Below are 18,295 nucleotides of genomic sequence, written 5' to 3'. Positions count from 1 at the left end.
TGATAATGAGCATGCGCAGTACGGATGTTTGAGCGGCGAAATGCTCAAATTTGATATGAGAAGGGATTTAGATCATTGAAAATGTAAAATGTGTTCGCAAGAAAATGTAAGCAGCTGCGAAAGTCTATTGAAATTTATCAATCATAATGTCCTCATCTTCATCAGAGTCACCAGGATCAATTGACAGCCCTGAGACATCTTATAAAAAAATTTCAATTTCTTCGAAAGAATCGATATCAGTATCCTCTTGACTTCTAATGCACATGATCTTATCATCGTCCTATCCATCAAGAGACCAACTCGATGCGCATGTTTTCTTTGTTTAACATCGCGGGGCCAAAGAAGGGGGACTTAATAGAGAGTGGGGCTTATTTTAGATTTTGTCCTTGGTAAGGGAGGTCTAATAGAGAGGGGGACTTAAAGAGCTTTTATGGTACATTAATTAAGGATCAACGACCTGGGGAGCTGCTTGTGTTTATTTTATCATGGCTCTTAGGCATAAAATTTAACAATCATTAAGGCTTTGGCCGTCAAGAAAAGCTCGGTACATAATTTAAACACACAAAAGGCTTCTTTTCGTACTTTTCCTCAACCAACAGCTAAAACTAAATACAAAACGAAACAAGCACCGGGGGCATTCTTTGTTAAAAAAATCCAAAAATGGCTAATAGATTCTTATATTATATTTTTCCTCACAACTCACAATATATATTACATTTCTGTTGTATTTCTTCTGCTTAGGCCCATCGTTTGTCTTGTTATCGCTTCAATATTGAATTTGAACTGAAAAATGTGCATTTTTTAAATGTTTCCAAACCAGAATTAAACGTTCTGTCTGTTTTCCTAATTTTCTGATTTTTTTTAACTTTTTAAGCTTGCCTTTTTTATTGACTGTAATCTATAGGAGTCTTATTTCGACAACGCCTGTTAACTTTTTTTGGAGCTGCAATTTCTCAAATGACCATACCCTCTTGTTTTTATGAAACACCAAAACTGAGCAATTATATAACGTTCCTGACATTCAAAGGGGGTTTGACATGAACGTAAGATAATAGGAGCTTCTTTGGCTATTTAAAGTTTGGGGTAATAGATTTTGTAAATCGAGGTCTAAATTTGATTTTCCCTGACTGGGTCTTATGTTTTCTATTGAAAACCTAATGGATGTTGCCAAGTAATTGAGAACACTTTAGAAAAATGGTAAAAGTAACGCAATGTTTTTATTACACGCTATAAGTACAAAGCTATAATGCTAGCTAAAAATTTGCTTTGTTTTGTGCCATCTGGAGGTATTTTGTCGGCGAATTTTAATTTTTTTCAGTAAATAAAGGATGGTTCATCAACTTAGTTTTGTGAAAATGAGAGCAAGGTACTTTCCTCCAGCAAAATAACTAGCGACAGCGCTGATGAGCAGCAATATTTTTTGCATTAAAATGATTTTACTTCGTCCCGATATATACATCTACCAGGCTGTCATTTTATGGAAATATCTGTGTATATTTTTGAATGACTTGAATTTGATTGTCCTTGTAAGGTTTGTGTCTATGATAACTTTCAGATACTCTGTATCATCGTCTACAACTTGTTGTCTTGTTGTTTCTTACCAATGCAAAACAGCTCTATAATTCTAGAGTATGTTTTTATTAAGGAGCGGTTATTGTTTTCAAAAGCATGCTTCTTATAGGGCTGCTAATAATTCTTTCAGGAGTAATGGAGTGACTCAAATCTGGCGTGCTAGTTTTTTTAGCAAATGTATTTGTCAAGTAGATTGTCATATGTAAAACTTGCCCGTGTAGATGACTTGACAAGTAAACTTGACACATTTGACTCGATTCCAGACCCGTCTTTTCGCGAAATTACTTGTTTTTTGCTCTCATTGCTGCCACGAGGTTGAACTGGACCAAGGAACGTCAATGCTATTAGAAGCTCTGCAAAGCCGTGAAAGCCTTTGGGACACGCACAAAGGCAGACAGTTAAAAAAGTAAGAACATCAAAAAGAATGAGGAACTCATAAATATGTTAAAGGAGGAAATTCCAGGACTCACATACAAACTCGGCTGGCCAAAAGGATTGTCAGAGCAAATAGCTATTGTCAAGGAGACTAGTTGTCTGTATACCCATGCAATTAAAACCTGTCAAGAAAAAGTTGTCAAAGAAAACTTGTTGCTTATCTACACCGGCAAAAAAACTTGCGAAGGAAAATTGCCAAAGAAAAATTGATCTTGTAAATGCGGCTTCAGTAGACAAACTGTTTACTTTGATCGGCAATTTCCATTGTCAGTTTAATTAATCCCTTTTTAGTTTAATAAGCAACCTCGTTCCTAACTTATTGTTATTTTATGTAATGCAGATTTGGATTATTGCACATATTTGCACAAATCGGTTGAAACACCTCTCGGCTGTGGCAAAATAGATTAGAGAAAGTGTGTTCACTTGCAAAAAATCTAGTCTCTTTTCTCCTACCTTATCCCTGATATAATACCAGCAATAACAATTATGATAAAGGATGTGATTCTAGTTGCAAGCAATCGGTGACCCCATGGCGAAAATAGAGGTTTTTGTATTTTCAATATATACTGTTTCTTTGAAAAAAAAGCAACTTACTAACGGTGTCCTACAAACATCCGCTTTGAGCTCCTTGCTTTTCATTCTTCTGGTTAAGGACTTGCCACTCCCATGAAAAATACGAAATTGCTCGCTGATGAAACAGGAAAGTTTTACTAGCATCCAGAATTTGAAGAATTTGAATTTGCTTCTTGTAAACACTTGCCCTTTCATTACCGATTGAATGTAAATATTTTTATAAGTTCATAGAAAATAGAGGGAAGCAGCTGTTAAAACGACACTGAAAAAGATTCGGTGCTAAGAATTGAACAGAGTCACATAAATCTTGCCATCGCATGAACGAAATAATGATATAGCCTTCACAACACTTCATTGCAGCAAACAGCAGCACAAATAATAGTTGTAAAACCCCCGGGGCACGATTTCCAACATCATTTACCGTTGGTAAACGCTATGAGCGTATAACTGTTTGATTTAGAATCATCTCTTTGATTATACAACTGTTTGTGGAGCTGAATTAACAATATTTGATGAGAATTCTTCAGATCTCCTTTTGACTAATATGCCAAATTGATTTTAGCAATTAAGCTCTACGGCTCATTATATTTAGGTATTACTAAACGGGAAATAACGGGGGATAATGAGGAATAACAAGGGATAACTGGGAATGGCGAGGAATAATGAGGACTTTTATCACCTTCTTTGGGTAACAACTGATTTGTGTAAGCGAATCACTGGAAGCAATTTAAAGAGAGCCAAGAAACTTCAAAATGCTGAGCCATGGATTTTGAGAATTATGGGTTAATGTTTGGGAATTAATTCGATTTGTTGGAACACAGTGCTTTAAAATGATTATTGTAGTGTTAAATAAAAGACTCTCGCTTCTTTATTTCTGTAACCAAGCTTGTTTATTCACCAATATTGTAATGCTTACTAGTTTTATATTCAATTTTCGCATCGAATGCTTCTTTCTACTTTAACGCGATTTAGGAAAGAAGCTTGGAAGAAAAATTGAAAATTGAAATGCATTATGCTAGACTTCGTCTCAGAAACATCTGTATGTAGCAAAAAGATCGGAAAGTTCAAATGATATCTGTTGAAAAGGAAACATTACAGATTGCAGCATAGCGGTGAAATCTTTGATTGGCTGAGAGCTTTTTTCGCTACCATGTCTTAAGCCAATCAGCACACAGGATTCTCACAACAAAATCGCTTCGGAGCTAGAATTAGGCCCATTTTCGCCATTTCAGCGTGTTTTTACCACACGTTCTACAAAAAACATTTCACGCCTCTACAAAGCAAATTTCCACTTTATTTTTTGTCCAGTTCATCATCATGCGTTGCTATTTAACCTATATTGGCGCCACTGTTCGATCGCAAAGAATAATATAAAAAAACACCTTGCAAATGATCGCTAAATTTGGTGTCGAGATTCAGATAAATTACGTTTTTACCTCTCCCCACCCAAAGTGCTTTAGACATTTCACATTTAGATAAAATCAATTATATACTTACCTTAAATCTAGAAATGGTTCATAATCCCGTCAAAGATGCACTCACTGTTCAGCCTTAGATTCGGCGGTGATCGCCAATGTAATTACCGCAACGGCACGAAGGCATTCATATTCACCCTCGAACTCAATAAATGTATCTTTGTCCTCTGAAATCAAAATTGATTTCATAAAAGTGAAAAATTTTCCAGCAACAACCCAAAGTAATTTCAATCATGATTGTCCAAAGACAATTTACCATTTTTACTAATTTTATGTGATGAAAATGGCGAATACACTCACCCGGTAAGACTGGGATCTAATAAAATTTGAAAAACGGCGGGAAAATTGACGAAAACGCACCCTTGAAATTTTCCCGAATCCTATGTGCTGATTGGCTTAGAACATTGTAGCGAACAGAGCTCTCAGCCAATCAAAGATTTGACCGCTATGCTACAGATTGCATAACCACTTTGGCTATCACCTGGTGTTGTTATGATTCCCTTGTAATTCGGAAACCGTCTTTTTAAGGCGTTTCAATTCAACAACCCTTTCATCTCGATGGTTAAACATAAGAAAAACAACATTTCTAATTATAGATGCAAGACTTCTATGTAATGCAAAAGGTGGTTGTAATGAAGCGAACGTCGTGGTGGCAGACCTATCTTGCTTCTATAATCTCTTGATGTATACGAACTATACCTCCGCCAAAGTCCCACATAACTGGATGATTCTTTATCATTCACAATCAATTAATAATTACACTACTATCATGACAATACATTAGTACCCGCATATAAAATTTCACAAGCTGAAATATTGTAATTAGACCCTTATCCAATAAAAACCAATTCAGCCTGAAAATTGGAAAAGGCTCCTACTTGGAGGAGAAAAATAAAAACGAAAGCATTTTATAAAATTTTGTGTAGAAACAAAATGTTTCTTGAAAAAAGATTGAACAAGATATGAGGAAATAAAACAAAAAAGCTTCAGTGAAGATTTTTAAACACGATGGAAAAGTTTGAATACATTAATTCATATCTTGTGTATATTAGATTTTTCTCTAAAATTTCATCTCACATATTCTTAATGAAGAGTTTTTGCTGAAAATTGAAGAAAAACTACAACTCTGATTTAAAAAAGCAATGAAGGATAAATAATAAATGGCAGATAAATAAGAAGGGTCACTGGTCTTCTTTTCCATGTTATCTGTTTAAAAGGTTTTCCTTTGTCGATATCGCTAGCAGCATGAAAACGAGGCCTGTCTGAACGTATGAACATTGGTTTTCTAACTCGTGCAATTTCATTGCGGATGCAAATACCCTTTTTCCACAGAAAAATTTAGGGCAATTGGATAGAAAGTACCCGGATTCGAGCGTCTACGAGACATCGGAATCATAGTGTTACTAGAAATTTCCACTCCGAGAAACAGGAACTAAAATGTTGCATAATCGATAGCGAACTTGCCAAATACTGTCAAAAACATTTGCATATGAGCGGACAAGATCTGATATAGAGATGCTTGCATATACTTTCAGAAGCGAAACATCGAAATAAGAAGTACTTTTCTGGGTGCAAGTGTTAGCTTAGCATTTAGCCAATTTACAGGACAGTTAGATTTGTCTTTCCTTTAGAGTCTGCTCCGTACTTTTATCTAACAAGAATATAGCCCATGCCAAGCGTGTTTCTATCCCCATTATCTGGACTCAATGAGGCTTTGTTGCAACAAGAGCTCCAATATCCTCCCAGCCCGACAAAGGAGTCAGGAGAAGCGCATTCATTTTCCTGGTTTGCAATTATACCAATTCTCGTCATTAGCGTGTTTCCTGAACTCTTGACATTCAATCCCTCCCGGTTACAGTTAAGCTGCAAGGACGAAGAAGCTATCAGTGATTTCCAGGTAGATCTTCCAATTGTTGTCTGTACATAGGTCCCCGGTTTGAAAATTGCAAGCAACGAGGCAGCATTGATTGGTAATTTAATCCAATTGACGGCCGATGCCACATTCATACCGATGCACATTTCATCAAAAGACACATTGTTGAAAGCAGGAAACTTTGCCTCATTTTCGTAAAATGATTTGATGCCATTTTCTACGTCAAAAATTTCGCTGTTGGTCCAGTATGCGGAAGAGGCTTCGAATGTAGTCTAAGGATGAATGAAAAAAGGGATGCAAAAAAGGAACGCTAAACATAAGCAAAAGTTTGTGCAATTGCTGCATAACAAAATGCTTTAAAAAATAGATTTAAAAAATAGAAATGCTTTAATAATTTTGTTCGCTTTTATAAGAAAACAATTTTCAAAGTAAATGAATTTTATAAGGTCGGTATAGCAAGGTCGGCATAGAGAATTGCTTTCTCGATTGGTTAGTTAGCAAATGACAAAGAAGCTCTTCCGTGTTAGCAGATGTCTTGATCGTGTCTACTTGATTCCTTCGACATGTCCCATTTCAAAAAGACTTTCCTTCAAAACAATTTTAAGTTTATCAAAATTAGATCAATTCAAAATAACCATGGAATTGACAGCAACAGACCTTTGTGCCATCAACTTTCATTGCAAGTGTCCAGCCACCACCTCCGCAGCTACCAACATTACTCATGTTGCAAAAATGAAGACCAGATTTCAGCCTGTATACGCCAGACGTCACTGCTCCATTCGAAAATATTTCCTTGCAACTGTCATATACTAAGAAAAGAACACATTCTAATGTGTTAGTGATACAAAACGCTAAGCCAAAGCACTTTGATGCATTTTTAGAAATCAAAGCGAAATAGAATACTAAATAGGACTTTTGAACATTATAGTATCGTTCTTGCTAAATGCTTTCGTATTAAAAATGTCAAAAACTATTTATCAATCTAGATTTTTTTCACATTACGGGACAAAAATTTAAATGACTCTTTATTTAAGGTTTTTTGAAAAATATGAAGAAAACACTAAGAAGCTTCGTGCGAAAGGATTTAATGAATCAACAAAGAATTAACGATTTGACATCAACAAGAAAAATCTAAAATTTAAGACGCTGTTGCAACACAAGACAAAATTTCTGATTACCTTTTGGCTCTGAAGACGTTTGCTGCTGGAACATAAAGAAATATTTAAGCTTTCATTCAATATCATAAGTTTAGAAAACAAATTATTCCAATCTTCACGTTATGATTTCAAGAAATATCGTTGAAATGTAGAAATGTTCTGTAGAAACGTTGATAATGTAGAAACGTAGAAACTTGGATATAGAAACGTTCAAGGTACTTATTGAAGAAACGGCAGTTCAGTATGGAGAACTTTGTGATTGCAAATGGCTTGATTTTCACAACAAGAAAAAAAAGCATGCGTGGTTATAAAAACTAACAAATTGCTAACCTGAATGACTATTCCCGTCCAGTGACTTGAAATAGCAGTTGTTGAGCAACTACTGCTTGAAAATACTTCACAGTTCTCCTTTGCATCATTAGCAGCATTATAGTTAATTGTGGTACACTTGTCGTATCTCAGGCACTTATGAACGCACTGCATTTCACTAGCTGCTTTGTAAATCTTTTTATCGACATCGGGGCATGAAAACTTTTTATTCTTGATGTAGGTTGTTACGGACGCTTTGTTGCAAGTTGCAGCAACAATCAAGAATGCAAATACAGCCAGACTCGGAATTCTTGTCATCATTTTGGCAGAACATGAACTGCAGATGTAAAATAACGACCGAATCAGATAACTAACATAGAATATTTACATCCACGCTCATTCACTCAACACCTTGCGATCTTCTTCCACCAATCACATCATCTGTGCCGTTCATTCACCCGTCGCCTTGCAATATTTTCCGCCAATTTGTTGAGGTATTTCCAAGATACAAAAAAAATCTGAGAAGCCAAATTGATTTTCTTTATAGAATTAGACAAGAGAATCATAGGAGTTTTCTTACCAGCATGTACGTTTCAATTTATCTCTACTCAGTTTAAACTGTTTCTGCTTCTTTAGCAAGAAGAATATTTACATTTAAACAAGAAAGACGAGTTCATTTTACTGTATGGCTTTGCTAATACACAGTTATACTAAAGAGTTATCTTACCAAACATTTTCATCTTAATCTCATCAAAGCAGGTACTGAAGTAAAAGACTGAAGCCTTCCTACAATTCCTTCAAAATTCTTTCGGGTGGCTGTTGTTTTCTTTCAATCAAAGAATCGCAAACATGTTATCTTATCATTGTTTTGTTGTTTGTGCCTGGTCATGGCTAGATTATTAATTTCTGAGTAAGAAGTAAATTAAATGACGAAAATGAGATGGCTCACACATGCTGCGAAGTAGCATTAAGACGGGGGATAATGCACAATTCTTTACAGCTGCATCAACGCAGCCTCGTGATCTTAAGGGAGGAAAAATACTCTTCATTTAGAGATTATACTCCTGTTTTGCAAGTCCTTTAAATGCAAATTTTATGTTCTTGAGTCACAAGTCAAAATGCTGTTGCGGCAGTAAACCTAACTTACGAGTAAAGAATTTTTTGACCTCCTTAGGTTGAAAAGTTCTAACTGAAAGTATAGTATGGAGCTACAAGGAAATAAGTAAAATTATAAAGGCAATCTTTTTGGGGGGAATTTAAGAGCCGTAATCATAGATATGTTTATTTATCAATGTTTGACTGGCCTTCCTTCGTAACTCCAAACGTTGGGTTTTTTGAGAAAGTGAATGGGTGCATTCTTTTCTCGAAACGCCGATGAATATTATCAGAATTCAAATTTTGAGCTTGAGACGAGGGTATCATTTTTAAATTTTGGAGGATATTTTCCCCGCATAGTACCATCAAAAAGTGCCACCCCTTCTTCGTTCAAGAAAAGGCATGACTTCAAGTGATGTTGTCACAAAAGATCAAATAGAGCTTCATTCAGAGTCATCGCAGCTCGCATCAGAACTCTGTTTACATTGAAATCGAAAAGTTCCAGACGAAAAAGTTTCAACAAAACAATTTCAGATGAAAAACGTTCCAAACACTTTTTATTTGATATCAGATATATGCTTATACCAACTGTAATTTTACGTTAATCAATCATTTAAAACTTAAACTAACTGCATAGGTGCACTAGTTAGGCTCAATGAACGGAGAAATGAACGGAGAAATGAACGGAGAAATGAACGGAGAAATGAACGGAGAAATGAACGGAGAAATGAACGGAGAAATGAACGGAGAAATGAACGGAGAAATGAACGGAGAAATGAACGGAGAAATGAACGGAGAAATGAACGGAGAAATGAACGGAGAAATCTGAGAACAACGAGAAAAACTAGCCCTGAAATCGTAGCACAAAATGCTGACATCGTCATAAATTTTTATCCGAATGTTAGATTGTTGAATTTTTATGGTTCTATGTCATACATTGGTCTTCAAGCTGAAAATGGTAACTCTGCTGAAGAAAGCAGCAATGTCATCTGCACTTACCTGCATCTAGAGCAGCATTGAAATAATGTTTTATGTATTATGTACTTGTCTAGCATTGTAGCCCTTCATATTGAAAATTATCACCTCTTGTGTGACCTATAAAAGCTTTATCGCTGACATTTTACTAAAATGTTGTCTTCAGTATTGAAATTAGCACTTAAATGAAAGAGCCAGCTGATAATCCCTTTCAGTCAATATCAATTATAGATTTTTCTTCAGTGTTCGCTTTTATCACTTCAATGCTGAATTACTCAGAAGCTGTGATTTGAAATTCAAGTGACGACTGTCATTGGGTCATTCGGCTTTAGAAAGTTCTGCTTAACTTCTTTGTATTGCTAGGCTTTCGGTTACATTTTTAACACGAGATAAATCAAATTCATTAAAGCATGCTTTTTATGAATTATCCCTGTAATCATAGACGTAGAAAATATAATCGAAATTAAGAGACATCTTGATCTACATATTGTGACATTTTCGTGCACAGATTTTTGAACCTAAAATAAGGGCAAAAAATGAACAGAAATGTATTACCTATGCCTTGTGCGTCAAAATTGGGAGTGAGAAGAAAGGCATTACCGCCTGTTAATTGAAAAAATGAGACTGCTGTTTAAAACAAGCAAAACACTTTTCTAATTTACCTACTGCTTAGCCACCTGTTATGCATTGCTTATTCAATTTTTCTCTGCAAAATTAATCATCTTGTCGGACAGAGAATCAAACGAATCTCCGCCTTTAAACAGAGGTTCGCTTAAACTGGCAATCAATTTCGATGACAAAAGCATGGTCGTCCATATCCTTGGTTTGGTTTCATAAACATTTCATGTCTACAGCAAATTTTACTTTGCTTTTTTTTGTTCAATGTGTAGTGACCCTGCCTAGGCCTATTTTCCATCCTACGCCATACACTCGTTTCTGCCTATTCATCACATTCCACTTAACACGTAAGACATTTCCCAACAGGCAATTACGGCATCATCATCATTAATCACCATGACGATCATCAGCATCAAAACACTGCTATGATAGGTAACGCCGCTCAACAAAAACTCGCGTTCCTATAATGGTGACCACGACGTGATTCGACTTGGCAAAACAACTCTACCGGTTCGTGGTCACCAGGGGCGGACTGGCTGGTCGGGCTATTCGGGCGATCGCCCGAAGGGCCGGTCGGTTTAAGGGCCGGTTGATAAAAGTGCAAAAAAATAAATTAGTTTAAAAAGTGAATGCGAGGCAAAAAAGTATACCCACGCGTTAATCTGTTTGGCTTGAATTTTCAGAGACTTTGTGGGAAAGAATAAATATACACACTTCTTCAGGGAGCATGTTATTGACACTTTGTTATATTTTCTCTTGACGGTATTTCCTTTTTGGCGACATATTATACTGTAACATCCCTGTTTCAATGCGATACATAAAGAAATCCCCGGTAAAACGACTGGACATTTGCACTGGTCACACACTGGACATTGCTCACTTGTTCAGAGTATGGACATCAAGAAAATATTGTTTATGGCAAAACGACTGAACATTGTCCAGTGAACTTTTTCCCTCTTGAAGAATGCGGGTGGGAAAACTGGCAACAGGGCATCTCTTTACCTTTGAAAATACACTTTTCATAGCCCTAACCGTGTTATCGTATGAATTAGAGTGTATTATTGAAAAGTGGCTAGGACTGCTAGGTTCATCAAAACTACCGTCCTCGTGCTCTCTGACATCGCTTTCCTTATCGGAACTAAAGCTAATCTGATCAGAAGATTCATCGTTACTAATGAAATGCCTTTTTCTGCTATTGGTCGAATTGAATTTTCACGTTATTTCCATTTCGTTCGCGGTGTTGACTAGGAAAGTTTGTTGAAGATTTGAATATGGGAAATAAATTGACGCCAAATTCAAACCATTAATCGATTGCGCGTGCGCGAACTGGACAATGTTCAGTAGAGTGGCAAAACGACTGAACAATTTCTGTACAACATCAGTGAGCAAAAGAAATTTGATCCAGTCCACTGAACATTGTTGGCTGCCTTTAAAATCGACTGAACAACACTCAACATCGCTGAACAAGACTGGACAAGGTGGCAAAACGACGCAACATTTACGCTGGACATTTGTCCAGTGCATGTTCAGTGAAAATGTCGAGTCGTTTTGCCGGGGCTTAAGATTTTAACCTACCCCGATTTTGCTTGAAGCTGGTCATGTTTTTTCCTAAGCACAAGCTATTGCTAAATGTAATAAACTTAAAAGTCCAAAAATTAGAGTTCACTAAGCGATTTGCTCTGAGATGTGAAGTAATGAAGAGGACATACGTAGAACAAGGAAAGAGCAAGAAGACTTCAACCAAAGGTGGTGCACAGAAATTTCGTGAGGAAAAGCTGCGAGACTTAAAAAGGATTCAGCTACGATACAAAGCTTTTTTATCAAGCAAAAGCCACAAACGTCACAAAAAACAGCAGGGTCTTGCTCTTGCTCCTTTCAATAAACTCATACAAGTTATGGTAAATTTATTAGGCTTACACTATCATAAGTCAAATGGACAAATCGATATTTTTGGGCTGCTTAAAATCATTGTGGTTTTCCAGAGGATTAGAAAATTATTTGTCACAAGTTGAGTGTGATAGAAGCTTTTCCACTTTAAATATATAAAGAACAGATTACGTGGTAATTTTTTGCAGCCAAATCTGGAGTTCTTAGAAAACACCTGTTAGATGACATCTAGAACGATCACATTATCAACATAGAAGTTACTGTATTTAGAAAGAAAGTCAAACCAATGAGTTAAAATTTTTGTTTATTTACTATTTAGTCAGCAAATGACTTATTCAACATGTTCTGTTAACCAGCATTCATCCATGCACAAAATTACTGAATTTAAAAACTTGTGTTCCTTACAGACTAACATTTACTTGCATTTTCCGAGGAGTTATTTTTTGCTATTTTTGTGGGCCGGTTTGATCAAAATTTGCCCGGGCCAAAAGAATTAGCCAGTCCGCCCCTGGTGGTCACCATTTTAGTGTACATCGGAACAGCGATCAATGTAAACACTAAATAAATCCATCCTTGACTAACGTGTCATTTCCAATCCAGCGTGTCTTATTTTACGTGCAGAGAACACGGAGCCAGTGAGAGAGACAGTGTGTTGCCTGTGTAACTCGGATGTGGACTGAACTGAACTGATTGTTGTAAATATAATTGAATGACGCTAGGAAAACAATGCATAAGTTGGGAGAGGCAAGGTGACGACAGATGATCAAAGGAGAGGAAATGTCATGTGGGAACAGCAGTGTTTTGATGCTGATGATCGTCATGGTGATTAATGATGATGATGCCGTAATTGCCTGTTGGGAAATGTCTTACGTGTTAAGTGGAATGTGATGAATAGGCAGAAACGAGTGTATGGCGTAGGATGGAAAATAGGCCTAGGCAGGGTCACTACATAGCTCCCCTCCTAGAAGGCAAGCGGTAGCGAAGCATTCGATAAAAAAATTAAAAATTAGTGATATGATTAGTTAAAGAAAATGAACGATAAAAATTATATTAAATACTACTTAGAATGTTCGATTGTCCGGTACTGCACTGACTTGCATCCGTGTGGTGTCCTTGCAAGCCGCGATAAAATTTGGGGCGATGTCCGTGTTGTATTACAAGGTTTTCGTAGGTTGACCAGGAACCAGCGATGTAATGTGCCAAGGTTTTGTGAGTAGGGTAACCAAGAACCTGTAAAGAGCCGAAGACGCTGCTGAACACCGGAGAGTGCCGTGATGCTGCCGAGGTTCCGTTGTGCGGGCGAATGGAGACACTTGTGTCCGTGTGTTACGTTGCCTTGTATAGCTCGGTTGCGGTGAAGTCGAATCAACGAAGGATCTTTCGGGTCACGTCGTGGTCACCATTTTAGTGTACATCGGAACAGCGATCAATGTAAACACTAAATAAATCCATCCTTGACTAACGTGTCATTTCCAACCCAGCGTGTCTTATTTTACGTGCAGAGAACACGGAGCCAGTGAGAGAGACAGTGTGTTGCCTGTGTAACTCGGATGTGGACTGAACTGAACTGAACTGATTGTTGTAAATATAATTGAATGACGCTAGGAAAACAATGCATAAGTTGGGAGAGGCAAGGTGACGACAGATGATCAAAGGAGAGGAAATGTCATGTGGGAACAGCAGTGTTTTGATGCTGATGATCGTCATGGTGATTAATGATGATGATGCCGTAATTGCCTGTTGGGAAATGTCTTACGTGTTAAGTGGAATGTGATGAATAGGCAGAAACGAGTGTATGGCGTAGGATGGAAAATAGGCTTAGGCAGGGTCACTACATAGCTCAGGGTCACTACAAATGCGAGCAACTGCTTACTACGAGAGCGAGACATGTCAAGCTTTGTTTGGGGTGAAGACGCCGGAGCACATTTCTGAGTGGGAGGGGGCTCTAGACAGATTGGAAAATCTTTATGGTTGTTTTTCCCCATTATCTTTAAGATCACTACCTGAGCATCAAAGTTCGGCAAAAAAGGAGTGGGCCATAGCCACCCCCAGCCCCCTCCGACTCCGGCGTGCCTGGGAACGCGCTTCTTATTATTCAGTTAAGAAGGAATTTCCAGGGATAGGTTTGTATTCAGCAGTTTCATTCCACAATCAAAGTTCAGTGTTTTTCAGACATCACGGAGCGTTGAGAAAAGTGAGGGATATAAAAAAATGAAGGGGTGGGGGCCGAGACGCAAAAACACTGCACACCTACAAACCTGGTTTGGAGTTTTTGTCAAGAATTGAGGAAGTTTGTTGACAAAAATTAAATGTTATATTGTTGGTATAGTTCTTATAAGTGTTTAAAATAAATCATCAATGAATTCATAGAACCGTTAAAAATCATGCCAACTGTATGCAGCTGGTGAGGTTATTTTTCAAAACTATATCAAAGAAGAAAAATCAGGTTTGATCAGTTAATGTGATGAATGAGAGAAAAGTCTATAAGGAAATATTCATGTATGTCAGGAAAAATGATTTTTGAAAAACTTTCATTTGAAGTGCAGCAAAAATTCAACAACAGAATCCTTTGCACAATGGTCTTAAGAAAAAAGAATGGTACGTTACTCAAGCAAGACCTTCTACCAGCATGAAATAGAAGCAATTCACTTGCAATAAAAATAGATTGAAAAAGGCACAATACATTTCAATTTATGAATCGCTTCCTTAAAACTGTGGCCTCCCTTGTATTAAAACCTGGTTAGAGCCCTTGCGCTCAAAGAGACAAATGATATGGAACGATCCCTAATTACATCATTTGTCTGGTTATCAAAACACCGTAGAGCGATTTTCCAGTAAATACCGTATTTCCTCTAAAGAGCACCGTCCTCTAAAGAACACCATTACATTACGTTCATTACAAAATCCAAATTTTGGATGCAGCGGTTAATAGATGTATTAAGGTTACAGAAATGTCAAAGAATTTCAAAATCCTTGTCTCCGCGAGTCACTCCCTCTATGACATAACAACTTCATAGCTTTCGCATAGTAAGCGTGAAACAATTTGTTACTTATTGTTTCGGGTGTTTCTAATCCACTCGGCTAAAAGCGTATAAAAAGTGGCGTGACTGGTGATTCATTGGTAAATTTTTTGAATTTTGGGCAAAAAGTAGGGGCTATAGTCCCCCAGCCACCCTTCTCCGCGGTGCCTGTTTTCTGTTTTTTTATTCCGGAGTTTTCCATCTTGTTTGCTCGGAACAGGGTTTGACATGTGTCTAAGGTTTGTTTGAAAGTTCTTGTTCGTCATATAGGCTTATCAAGCTATCACTGGAAAGCTTGCTTATCCAGGCCGGGATCGATCCCGGGTAAACGGGGTCTATATCTTTTTGCACTAAAAATTACTTCATCGCTTCTTGCAGACCTTGCACTAAGAATTATATGTAAGCCCTAGTAAAAAGGACTGAAAAGGGATAATTTTTATGACTGCGATACTTTAACTGATCTGCTCGGAGTGGCTTTCAAAACTATACATTAGCCACAAAAAATTTTGTCAAATAAAGTTTGCATTACAACCAAAAGGTTATCAATTACCATGCCCCCCTATTTTTCTAAAATTTCGTATGTATCTACTTTAAGAAAAAATTTAACTTTTGAAGGGAAAATTCGACACTTTCGTGGAAAGAAGATGCTCTTTTTTAATATATGAAGTACCCAGTTTGTCAGAAAAAATACACCGTTTGAGAATTAAATACGAATTATTTTTAAAGGTAGGCCTTTTCTGCTGAGAGATCTTCTTCAATATGAAAAATAATCAAGGTCGAATGATACACGAATAGAATTTTCAACAGCTTCATAAGAAGTACGATTAACTCTTTGCGGCTATATACGCTACTCTCCCTAGGAATTGTGCTTCCGAGTTTGGTAGATTTGGACACAGCTGTTTAGTTTTATTTTAAGGAAATTTCCGGATACTTTTGGATCCGATCCCTGAAATGGCAATGCGTTTACACGGGATCCGATCCAGAACCATTTGCGTTTACACGGGAACGGATCCAGATGAATTCGACAGGTTACACGCGAGCGCTTTCCGAAAATTGGCGCGCATTTGCCGTTTTCAGAATTTCGTGCGTAATCAAAACATTGCTCAACCTGAACATGGAGGGAGATAACGCTAAAAAGAATAAATTTTCGTGGACTGAAGAAGAAACTGCGCTACTTTTAAAAGTAGTATTGGACTACAAAACTCCAAAGCTTGCAGGTGGGCAGGATTGGGAAAATATGAGGACAAAGTACGACGATATATCGTCAAAGTTTCGTAATAATTCTTCAACGCAGTAGTCTATCAACTTGATGTTCGGTTTTCTGGCGCCAAAAAGCCACGGATTGAATTGAAAAATATTCTGTCGCATTTTCGACAAATAACGTAGACGAATCCGATCTGGACCAGATCCACCCGTTTACACGGGATCCGGTCCAGATCGGATCCATACGGGATCACCTCTGAAAGCGATCCCAAAAGTGTTCGGATAGCGGATCCAAGAGTATACGGATCCATCAGTTCCCGTGTAAACGCAAAGCCAAACCCTTCCCATTTTGATTCCGATCCGGTTCGGATCCGCTCTCGTATAAACGGGGTCTAAATCTTACATGGAGTCCAATTCTTATTCACTGCACCAAGTTGCGTAAAGTGTCAAGACATTTCCTTGCACTATATCTGGAGAAAGGAGATCTAATGCAACTGCCAGAAATACAGCTGAGTAATGTTTTCTGCTTCTTGAATGGTAAATATTCTCTGTCTGTCCTCCCAACAAAAAGACGGGGCCAAATACCTAGCTCTGTCGAAAAAACAAGCCGAGAACAAATGCAGATTTGTTGAAAGTTTGATTTAAAATTATTTCGTTACGCAGAAGTTAAGGTATGATGATAGCAGGGCCGCACTTCCCACGGGCCCGGGGTCCTACCAAAAATAGGGGCCCAAGATTTTTTGGAAGTTCAATATGGTATCAAAAGGTTTCTCTTGTGTGAGTTTCTTATCAGTGCGCCAGTACATAAGCGCGTGCAAGCTTCAAAAACTGATTTGGATGATACCATTTTATACGAACTGACATGGCACCCTAACTTCACGAAAGAAGAGAAGGATGCTCTTCACAACCAAATACACCTATCAAGCAATATAAAGTTACCAAATGTATTTGCAAAAATCTTTATACATTATACAACCTCTTACATTACCACTTGCTCTATCTATGAATGGAATTGAAAAAACAGAGTTTGGCCATCACGCCTTCCCGGAATATCAAAATAAACAAAACAGTTTATACAACGCTTCAAGTACTAAAAAGCAACACCTTGTTATGAGAAAACATCGGACAAATGGACGTTATTCGAGACCTTTTTAATTATATTAGGAAAATATTTAAAATCTTTGGACCCGTTGGAGAGGATGAAATCTTCCAACCTGCTGATAGATTAAGCGAAAAAAAATGAATAACAATAATGATATCATCGACGAGAACATTGAAACAGATTTTTAAAAGTTCATTCAAGAAGCACAAAAAGATAAAGCTCAAGAAACTTCCATACTAGGTTTTCTCTAGAAACAATTTCAGCATTAATGTCAATATCCTCTGCCTAGTGTTGGGCCAAGACATGAAGAAAATTCAAACGTTTTGTCTTAATCTGAAGAGACCCTGTCCAATTATGTTGCATAGGTAAAATTGCTTCAAAGAGTGCATTTTTGACTGGAAACACTCATATTCGAACATTTTTTCATCCTTCTACGTCAAACGGTGCCGCCTTGGGTAGTACGAAAATCGAGACGTTATACGTATTGGTGATTAAGTGATTTCATTTCTAGGTGTTTAAGTTAAACACGCAACATGCAACAGGAGAAGAGATCATCTGTTATTTTTAACCAAATAAAAAGACCAGAGATAAACGCACCTGTATGCACTTTGTCTCCTCCAATCCTTAAGCCATTGCTGGTTAAGCCGGCCTTTCGTTTACACGGGAATACTCGGGATCGATCCGCTATCCGTGCTAATTTGGGTTCGCTTTGGAAAGCGTTCCAGTTCCAAAACTGGATCGATCCCGTCTCGTGTAAACGCTCGAAAAGGTGGGATCGATCCCAAATTGGCACAGATAGGAAACGAGGCTAATAAATTATCCAATTGGAGGTGCTTTGAACATGGTGCTTCGAACTTTTTTCTATCAGATTTTGAGCGCATTCTCGTTTCTCACTCATCAGGAAAGAATAACAAAACAATATGGAGGAATTCTTTTACAACTTTATTGACAAATTAAGCGAACATGCTTCACCTTAAGGTAATGATTTATTCCCGACATAG

At 37.4% G+C, this 18,295-nt stretch overlaps 1 protein-coding gene across 6 annotated transcripts; it reads right to left on the bottom strand.

Annotated features, from left to right (window-relative positions):
* Positions 1-5,027: 5,027 nt before the first annotated feature.
* On the bottom strand, positions 5,028-18,227 carry LOC135687256 (uncharacterized). Of its 6 annotated transcripts, none has more exons than XM_065203808.2 (5): positions 17,892-18,227; positions 7,416-7,731; positions 7,107-7,131; positions 6,586-6,737; positions 5,028-6,200 (listed from the first exon to the last, which is right to left on the bottom strand). In XM_065203808.2, exons 2-5 carry the CDS (start codon positions 7,713-7,715, stop codon positions 5,703-5,705), a joined length of 975 nt encoding a protein of 324 aa, XP_065059880.2. In that variant the 5' UTR covers positions 7,716-7,731; positions 17,892-18,227; the 3' UTR covers positions 5,028-5,702. The 6 variants fall into 6 exon arrangements, with proteins under 6 accessions (XP_065059880.2, XP_065059873.2, XP_065059858.2 ...); XM_065203801.2 differs by lacking the exon at positions 17,892-18,227 and adding an exon at positions 10,020-13,527; XM_065203786.2 differs by lacking the exon at positions 17,892-18,227 and adding an exon at positions 9,489-9,960.
* Between the last annotated feature and the right edge of the window lie 68 nt (positions 18,228-18,295).

The sequence above is a fragment of the Rhopilema esculentum genome, chromosome 10 (genome assembly GCF_057945365.1).
Source record: "Rhopilema esculentum isolate cy_ngs chromosome 10, ASM5794536v1, whole genome shotgun sequence".
Classification (NCBI taxonomy): domain Eukaryota; kingdom Metazoa; phylum Cnidaria; class Scyphozoa; order Rhizostomeae; family Rhizostomatidae; genus Rhopilema; species Rhopilema esculentum.
Note: the sequence above shows the minus strand (reverse complement) of the source record. Positions and strands in the feature narration are given on the sequence as shown.

Bases quoted from the DNA above. Each gene is read 5' to 3' on its own strand.
- LOC135687256 (XM_065203786.2), bottom strand. From the start codon at position 9,544: ATGCTAGACAAGTACATAATACATAAAACATTATTTCAATGCTGCTCT. The intron at 7,132-7,415 runs GTTAGCAATTTG...TTTATGTTCCAG, and splicing joins GGACGGGAATAGTCATTCAG to CAGCAAACGTCTTCAGAGCC. The intron at 6,201-6,585 runs GTCTGTTGCTGT...ATTCATCCTTAG, and splicing joins TGAAAGTTGATGGCACAAAG to ACTACATTCGAAGCCTCTTC.